Source organism: Gymnoscopelus microlampas, assembly GCF_963454915.1.
Source record: "Gymnoscopelus microlampas genome assembly, chromosome: 12".
Lineage (NCBI taxonomy): Eukaryota > Metazoa > Chordata > Actinopteri > Myctophiformes > Myctophidae > Gymnoscopelus > Gymnoscopelus microlampas.
Genome location: NC_139949.1, coordinates 50,849,210 through 50,859,287, shown reverse-complemented (window position 1 = coordinate 50,859,287; position 10,078 = coordinate 50,849,210). Strand labels below are relative to the sequence as shown.

Below are 10,078 nucleotides of genomic sequence, written 5' to 3'. Positions count from 1 at the left end.
GTTCCTATCACACTAAGAAATTGGTGGCCCCCCTGTAGTAACTTTGGGAACTCCCTAGGGGTCGTGGACCCCCTGTTGAAGACCCATGATCTAGTTTAAAGTGGCCTCCATATATTGACATCCACCCACCGTCCACAGAGATCACCATATATGGGCACGTTACGTTTGTGACCACCTCCGGTCCACCCGCAGTCAGCCGTCGATGCTCTAACTACTGTCCAATCACAGCGCTTCTCTATGTGTGACATAACCTTTGCGTGAGAGAGTGAAGCCTTTATAAGCTCGTCAGAACAGTGTATTGGCATCCTTTATTGCAGGCAAGCGAGTCTCTATCTTTTCATTTGATCCAATCTGTTTCTCATTCGTCGATCGACACCCTCACGATGGCAGCTCCGCATAAAGTGTGCATCATCGGCTCTGGCAACTGGGGCTCCGCTGTCGCCAAGATAGTGGGCGCCAACGCAGCTCGGAATCCAAAGTTTGACGCCACGGTCAAGATGTGGGTGTTCGAGGAGACAATAGACGGCCGCAAGCTGACGGAAATAATCAACGGCGACCACGTAAACGTCAAGTACCTTCCCGGGCACAAGCTGCCGTCCAACGTGGTGGCCGTCCCGGACGTGGTGGAGGCGTCCCGCGACGCGGACATCCTGCTGTTTGTGATTCCCCACCAGTTCGTCGGCAGGGTGTGCGACAGCATGAAGGGGAACGTCAAGGCGGACGCGCTGGGCATGTCCTTCATCAAGGGCGTGGACGAGGGGCCCGACGGTCTGAAGCTCATCTCCGACGTCATCCAGGACGCGCTGGGCATCACCATGAGCGTGCTCATGGGAGCCAACATCGCCAATGAGGTGGCGGACGAGAAGTTCTGCGAGTCGACCATCGGGTGCAAGGATAAGGACCACGGCGCCCTGCTGAAGGAACTCATGCAGACCGACAACTTCCGCATCACGGTGGTGGCGGAATATTACGTGGTGGAAATCTGCGGAGCTCTCAAGAACATCGTGGCGGTGGGCGCGGGTTTCTGTGACGGCCTGGGCTTCGGGGACAACACCAAGGCCGCGGTGATCCGGTTGGGGCTGATGGAGATGATCGCCTTCGCCCGCACGTTCTGCACCGCCGGACCCGTCTCCTCCGACACCTTCCTGGAGAGCTGTGGCGTGGCCGACCTCGTCACCACCTGCTACGGCGGGCGCAACCGCAGAGTGGCCGAGGCCTTCGCCAAGACGGGGAAGTCCGTCGAGGAGCTGGAGAGCGAGATGCTGAACGGTCAGAAGCTACAGGGACCGGCGACCGCCGCCGAGGTCCACAGGATCCTGGAGGACAAAAAGCTCACCGACAAGTTCCCGCTGTTCAATGCCGTCTATCAGATCTGCTTCCAGAACCTTCCAGTCTCTGAGTTCATCAGCTGTTTGCAGAACCACCCAGAGCACATGTAATGATAGACTGACAACCATCCGAGCCGCCCGAGTTATGTACCGATAGACACATAATCGTAAATCATGTTTTGGGGTGAGCGAACACCTACTGAGCCCCGTCGGTAGGTCAGTATCTCACCTACTTAGACCAGTCAATAGTCTGATTAAACACGATAATGTCCCATTCAGTGCATTGACAGCATCCCAAGCCGGTGATAAAAGAGGCTTTAACTCTCTGAGCTGCTCCAGTGTCTTCTCTACAGTTGGCTTGCCTCGGTTGGCTGAGGCATGCCAGTATAGACTCCCATTCTAAACAAAAGATGTACTCATGATGATCTCAGGCTCCACATGGGAACGGCACGGCTCCACATGGGAACGGCACGGCTACAATGATGCATCTCAGACTTCACGGCCAGCCTGTGACATCAGTCATCTATCTATTGTGTCAGTCATCTTTGATATATTTATGATGAATATGACTCCAGATTTGGACGACCCATTCGGAAATATTCCAAAAAATAAAGAAAAATAAAGCAAAAATAACCAAGCCAAGCCATAAAAACAAGGTACAAGTAAAATATATTCAATGTAGTCAAGACAACATGGAGGAGACGATGACAAAATAAATAAATGTAAGAATAAAAGCACAGTCTTGCTGTCAATTCAAACCATAGAAAAGAGGATTAAAAACATGTTAAAAGAAATTTTATGAAAATGAGTTTAAAAAAAAGAGGACATTGGGGTAACTTGATCGATTCCCAATTTAAAGGTGCTGTAAGTGTTATGTTTTGGTAAAAAAAAAAAACTTTTGTCCTGAGTTTTCTCTCATGGAACTTTAAAGAGCTGGAGCGATGGGGAGGCCCCTGTTACAAAACTCATATCACATCACCTTCAAGAGGGCAAACTGGTGTCATTTGAGACAGTTGATGATACGTGACATCAGTGATGTATATTAACTAAGTACATTTACTTAAGTACAATGTTGAGGTATTTTTACTTTATTGGAGTATTTCCAGTTTTCAGTACTTTTACTTCCACTCCACTACATCTCAGAGGCACTTTTACTCCACTGCAATTATTTGAAAACTTTATAGTTAAGCTAGTTCCTTTTAGATTATTATCTCAAAACAAACCACTTCAGCCCTATACTTTTGCCCATTTGAAAAACAAATTTCACCCACTTCTTTACACCTGTAAACCCTGTGATGTGACAATAAAGCCAATTCTTGATTGATTGGGAAATTGTGCTTGCAATATGTCCATGTCATAACCAAGTGCATCAATTGGACATGTAAACATTACATAAACACTTCTTTAATAATCCATATATTTTAATATTCTGGGATATACTGTACATGGTTATATAATGTGTGTTGTTTTTCTTAAATACGGAATGTGCAAAAATAGTATGGGGAAGAACACATCGTTATTGGTTTTCTAGATGAATTATAAAGTCTTAAATATAGCTGCAAGCAGCGATAATACGGGGACAGTGAATAGAGAGAGAGAGAGAGACATGGAAACGGAATAGATTGAAGAGAGAGAGAGTGACATGGAAACAATAGATTGATGAGAGAGAGAGATGGAAACATAATGGTTTGATTGGACATCTCAACCTACTGCCATTAACAGGATTCGAACTCTCAACCTTCAGACTAATAGGCTGCAACACTACCTATAGTGCTATAGCTTTGTCCAGGCTGATATTGTCTGTTGAAGATCATAAACTCTTGCCTTCTTTCATGAACCAAGCCCCTGTTTCACTAACACTAAGATCACTCGTTCACAAGCCATTTACCAATGAAGAAATTGTACATCTCCTCAGAACCAAAACTAATGAAAGTAGCCGATCTACAAGCTCACAAACCATGAAAAGTTGTGAGATTGTAGATCAGCTATTTTCAGAATGAAGTATGTCATACGTAAAAAACGTACTCTCAAATAAGCATTTCAGGTTATCTTTACCATTTGCACATGTATTCATTGATACAGTCATGTTGTTTGCAATTCAACTTAAATTAAGTCTACATCAAGTGAGGCTTGAACTGGCGACCTTGAGATTGTGAGGCATTCATTTAAGGGAGACGCCATTGGCCCAACAGACAAGTAACTGTGAAAAAGGAGATCACACAGATGATACAGTTTCACGCAAATAGCTGAAAAATCCTGGGTTTAAGTGTTTTTCAAACTGCTCAAAATTGCGGACAATCTAAGGGCGGAGCTTAATGGTCAAATCGATACGTGTGTTCCTCATGAGTCAAGGCACATGTGTAAGCAAGTTTCACGACTTTCGGCCAAACGAGGCATGACTTATGCCTGTTTAAAGTCTGCATTTTCAAAAAATTGCTATAGCGCCCCCTTTTGGCCAATTGGAGTAAGATTGGTTTCAGTGATATTTGGAATGACCCTGTACATTTCTGCAAAGTTTCAAAGAAATGTGAGTCTGCATGTATGTTTTAGGCACAGATGAATCATTTTCATAAAACTGTAATAGTTAAAATCTATCTCCTCCTGGGATTTTTGAGCAATCTGCACGAAACGTTTACCACTTGAACTTTGGACCTCTGCCTACAAAAATTTCCAACGGATTTTCCATAAGTGAAAAAATGCAGAAGTTAGGAGCCAATGACTGTTTTTCATATAATTCAAAATGGTGGGAGATCTAAAGGTCAGAGGTCAAAAGTCAGACCACGAAAGTTGTCGGGCATGAAGAGACGCATGTGTGTATCGAAGTTTCATGGTTGTAGGTCAAACAGGGCATGAGTTGTACCTGTTCAAAGTTGGCACTTTCAATTGAGTGCTATAGCGCCACCCTTTGACGAATGAGTGTGAGAATTATTTCTTGGTAGTTTTTCATGAGCATCTACCATATGGCCGAGTTTCGTAAAAAGCGTATGCACGGTTAAGCCAGAACTGGCAAAAACAAGTATTTTTCAAACTGCTCAAAATTGCGGAAAATCTAAGGGCGGAGCTTAATGGTCAAATCGATACGTGTGTTCCTCATGAGTCAAGGCACATGTGTAAGCAAGTTTCACGACTTTCGGCCAAACGAGGCATGACTTATGCCTGTTTAAAGTCTGCCTTTTCAAAAAATTGCTATAGCGCCCCCTTTTGGCCAATTGGAGTAAGATTGGTTTCAGTGATATTTGGAATGACCCTGTACATTTCTGCAAAGTTTCAAAGAAATGTGAGTCTGCATGTATGTTTTAGGCACAGATGAATAATTTTCATAAAACTGTAATAGTTAAAATCTATCTCCTCCTGGGATTTTTGAGCAATCTGCACGAAACGTTTAGCACTTGAACCTTGGACCACTGCCTACAAAAATTTCCAACGGATTTTCCATAAGTGAAAAAATGCAGAAGTTAGGAGCCAATGACTGTTTTTCATATAATTCAAAATGGTGGGAGATCTAAAGGTCAGAGGTCAAAAGTCAGAGGGTGAAAGTTGTTCAGCATGAGGAGACGCATATGTGTATCCAAGTTTCATGGCTGTAGGTCAAACAGGGCATGAGTTGTACCTGGTCAAAGTTGGCATTTTCAATTGAGTGCTATAGCGCCACCTTTGGACGAAAGATTGTGAGAATTATTTTTTGATCGTTTTTCATGACCATCTACCATATGGCCGAGTTTCGTAAAAAGCGACAGCGCGGTTCAGCCAGAACTGCGAAAAGTGGCAGAAGAAGAAGAAGAAGAAGAAGAAGAAGAAGAAGTGACAGAATACTGCCAATAACAATACGTGTACAGAGCAGAGCTCTGTCCCCGTAAAAAACAATCAGTAAAACATGCAATAGACAGACAACAGTGCTTTCGAATTATGTGTTTATTGACCAGATGAATATGAGCATTATTGGAGCTCTTTAGTAATGGTACCAGTAGCAGTGTTACATATAATAGGCCAGAACATGCACTGGACCTTATAAAGTAATAGTACCAGTAGCAGTGTTACATATAATAGGCCAGAACATGCACTGGACCTTATAAAGTAATGGTACCAGTAGCAGTGTTAGAATAGACCAGAACACCACTGAATGTGTTGTGGTTGGTGCCTGAGTAATCATTGAGCACATACCCACCACGTAAACCCATGTAAACTCTGTCTCTTGCCACAAGCTCTACCACAATTCCATTAGCTATGTATTCACCGAATCCACGTTCATTGTATGCAGTGTTAAAAATGAGCTGCTGTCCATTTTTATACATGCTTATTCCCACCTCCTTCTTTCCTATCAGGTGACTTGCAGTAAATCTGAATTGATAGACTCCTTTCACTGGTGCGGTGAAGACACCTATGAGAGAACACGCGCACACACACACGCACACGCACACGCACACGCACACACACACACACACACACACACACACACACACACACACACACACACACACACACACACACACACACACACAATGCATACGACTGTGTGAATAAACCATCATCATATTGTGCAAATGAAGACAGTGGTTTCAACCAAAATGTAATTCTATCATCATGTTGACACTTTTAAAACACAGTTAAAACACAGCTAACTACAATTTTTTTTTTTTACCTTATAATTTTTATCCCACGATTTTGTAACCCTTATTTTTCACCCGGTGCCAATTTCTAAGTGATCCTGGGCACTACACTCCCCTCACCAGCCTGGGGAGGCCAGGGCCGAGCTCATGCCTCCTTCAATGCATGAGAGCCAACTGACCTTCTTTTCACTTGACAGGGGGGAGTTTCCCTGGTTGGACGTAGCGCGTGGAAGGAACACGTTATTCCAACCAGTTCCCTTCCCCTCCATCAGGCGCCCCGGCTGTCATGGGGGATGCATTATAGTGACCAGGATTACTACATGTTTTTGTGAGGGTATTAACTACCCTGAGAGACACGGGGAGAACATGCAAACTCCACACAGAGTGGGCCCTCCTAAGTACAATTATTAACGCCCACGTTTTTTTTACAAGTCGACAACATGTCACATTGCAACGTGTTGTGAGTTCGAACATTGTCAAATTGTTCCATTTTCTTTTATTAAATATATTTTTGTTAATGTTTGAAAATGTTCGTCTATAATATTGACATGACCAATGATGACAAAAGTTCCCTCATCCCATCCTGACTATTGATTTCAATAAGAACCACACCGTTGAATATTTATTTATTTTTTATAATGTTTGGCTTGTTTTGGTTTCTTTGATAGTCTTCCTGGGGTCCACACACAACAATATACAAACGTAATAAATGAATACACATATATAAAAATATAAATTCATAGTAAATGTAGCTATTAAAACAATTAAAAAGTGTGAGTGAGCACCACATCTATTCTACATAACACCTATGTATATGTGCTCAAATCATCCTAAACAATACGGTTGTGATGCATTACCAGTGTGTTTGAACTTGTTTTTTTTTGTGTACTTATTTTTGTGTCTGTTTGTACTTCGGAGCTGCACAGCTGGACACACAGCTGGACAGTTAGTCAAGATGGAATAGAACCAGTGTCTGTAGAACCTGGACACACATCTCCTGATAAAGTACCTTCCCAGTATTACTGATGTTTTCAGTATGTCTGACATAATAAGTTGTGTAGTTGGCGAGAGCTAATTTTTTCTGTAGAGTTCATTGACATATGACTTAATCACCACCACCTACCTGTAGATGAACTGTATGCGTTGCCGATGTTAGAGTGGACGCTGGTGTAGACCACAGTGGCAGTGGAAGAAAATGGTCCTACTGTCCTACCCAAACCAGCAGAGAAGGCCACCTTTGGTTTGTCTGTCAACACAGGAGGCATTATCAACTTTATCATACATTTCAGGGCTTTCAGTTTTTGTTGTACAGTATATGCACATCTGGGGGATATGTTTAACAACATCAGTATTCATTCTTTATTTTTAGATTTAGAACATGCTGTGTTTAATGAACATACTTACTCCGTAGTTCCTGCACTTGGTCCTCACTAGCGTTCAGCCTGGTCTCTATGGTGGACAGCTGAGCGAGGTGGGCTGGGAATTGTCAATTTAGTCTTAGTTTTAGTCATCATAGCTTAGTTTTTATTTAATTTTTGTTTAGTTTTTGTCAGTTTAAAAAGGTAGTCGACCAACATTTTTTGTCATAGTTGTATTCGACAAAATGAACACTGGACCCAACATACTTCTGTTCCAATTACCTTCACTTTCTTCTTTCAAGTCCTCAACGTTGTTGTCAGTGACATTGAGTCTGGTCCGAAGGACTTCGACTTGGTCTTCACTGGCACTTAATTTGGCAGCCATTTCTGAAAAACATGACAGAGAAATTATATGTTAAAGGCCCACGACACCAAAAAACATGTTTTGTGAGTGATTAATGTTTTTGACGCCTATGAAAATCCTGGTGTTCCTTTGCACTCTGCAGTACATCTAAAGCATTAATATATTTTTTCACCACAAAAATCTGGTTTTGAGATCGCCACTCACTGAAAACTGAAAAGGCATACAATTCAGTCGAGGTGCAACATCACTCACCCAACACCAACCAAAGCCTATCATGAAAGACATGCATAAACACCTGATATGCACGTCTTGTCGGCCTCTGATTGGACAATAGACCAGCGTGGGGCTGTCAGACTAACAGGAAGTAAACAAAGCTACATTGTGCACGTGACACAGTGTTGTTGTATCCGCCTGGCCAGACGGCCGAAGGCCGGAGGCTATATGTTTTCGCTCCTGTCCGTCCGCGTGTGTGTTTGTGTTTTCTTTCGTCTGTTTGTCTGTGAACAGCCAATCACCGGCAGCGTTGGACCGATCGGTGTGAGACTTTGCATGCACAGTCCCAGGCGAACAGGGAAGAACCTCTGCTCCAAATGTTTCACATCGGCCTGTTATTATTATAGCGTCACCAGGAGGCAGATCTTTGCAAAACACTCAATTACGTGTGTGTGTGTGTGTGTGTGTGTGTGTGTGTGTGTGTGTGTGTGTGTGTGTGTGTGTGTGTGTGTGTGTGTGTGTGTGTGTGTGTGTGTGTGTGTGTGTGTGTGTGTGCGCGCGCGCTGTCTGCCTGTCTGCCTGTCTGCCTGTCTGCTTGCCTGTCACACAGACAGGCAGACTGACAGGAGTGAAAACACAATCCCCTGCCAGATAATAAATGTTGAAGCAGTTTTTATCAGTAGTTAGTTTCACATCCAACACAAACTGAGTGTATAGCGTTCAGTGAGCTGTGTGTATTTACATTAGAGCTGTTGTGTAAACACATCTAATGGATATTTAGTCACTGTCGGGCAGAAAATCTCTAAATTATTATTTTTTTTTGTGAAAAAAGTATTCTCTTATGGGGGTCTTTGGCATAGCTTTTCAAATTAGGGTCCGTGGGCTAATAAGTGTCAATTGAAAAAGTTTGAGAACCACTGCCTTACTTATATAGGCGAAAGAGTGCCGGCACACCCACACAGTGGCGTGCACAGACATTTTGAGGGGCAGGTGCTCAAGTAAATTCTACTTTTTTTGTTTACTTGGTCTGCTCTTTTTTCCCCTCTACACCTATACCTCTTTGCCAAAAATAGCCGATCTACAAGCCCACAACGCCTCGCGCGAGGCGTTGTGGGCTTGTAGATCGGCTATTGTTGGCTAAAGTTCTCCTCAGAAAAGGGATGCTAGGTTTCAAGTGGTTATGGTAAAAAGAAAAATCATATCACATAAAGATTTGGCGGACCCCCTGTAGTAACTCTGAGGACCCCCTAGGGGTCCCGGACCCCTGTTGAAGACCCCTGCTGTAAACTTAAAAAAGGGCAAAAGGGCACTTCTGGGCAAGAGGCAAAGGGCAGGTGCTCTAGCACCACCTAGAGTCTATCTGTGCACGTCCCTGCACCCACACATTCACAGAACACCCCCTCCCCTCCCCTTCACTCACTGACTAGTTAGTAAGTGCGTGGCTCACTGCCCCGATCACACACATTACATAAACCAAAGCAAGGAAATCAGCAGTGGTGCGAAAAGTACTCACATGTCTTACTTTTACTTAAAAGTATCAATACTGCGATATAGAAATACTTCTACTATAAGTAAAAGTCCGGAATTCAAAATGTAAAAGTAGAAAAGTATTGGCATAAAAATGTGCTATAAGCACCAAAAGCAAAAGTACTCATCAGGCAGAATGTCCCATTGCAAGTTTTCAAATGTATACAAATAAAAAAATAGCCGATCTACAAGCTCACAATGCATCGCTAATGTAGATCTGCTATTTTCAAATGGCCGAATTGTATACAGGGCAGAAGTGGTTAATGTATATATTTTGTAATAATTATCAAAGTAACTATAGTAACTAAAGTTTTCAAATAATTGTAGTGGAGTGAAAGTACAATATTTGCCTGAGATTTCTTTACTTAAGTAAAAGTAAAAGTATTGGAAATTGGAAATAATCAAGTAAAGTAAAATACCTCAAACTTTTACTTAAGTACAGTACTTAGCTACTTTCCACCACTGACAATACCTTCCATCTCATGTTTGGTGGTGGTCAGCTCCGCCCGAAGCTCAGCCACTAAGTTCCGCTGCTCCTGGGCTTCTTCCTCGCTGGCTGCCACCCTGGCCTCCATGTCCCCCAGCCTGTTTAATTGATTAAATATTTTATTAGGCAAACAATGTAAAACAGCACAATTACATTTATAATACTTTGTCTAAAAGGTCCGTCCAAAAATGTCC

At 42.9% G+C, this 10,078-nt stretch overlaps 1 protein-coding gene across 1 annotated transcript; it reads left to right on the top strand.

The window, feature by feature from the left end:
* Positions 1–383: 383 nt before the first annotated feature.
* Positions 384–1,439, top strand: LOC311056849 (glycerol-3-phosphate dehydrogenase [NAD(+)], cytoplasmic-like; the record flags this gene model as incomplete). The annotated part of the gene is made up of 1 exon (XM_084073687.1): positions 384–1,439. One exon carries the CDS (start codon positions 384–386, stop codon positions 1,437–1,439), a length of 1,056 nt encoding a protein of 351 aa, XP_083929813.1.
* Positions 1,440–10,078: the final 8,639 nt, after the last annotated feature.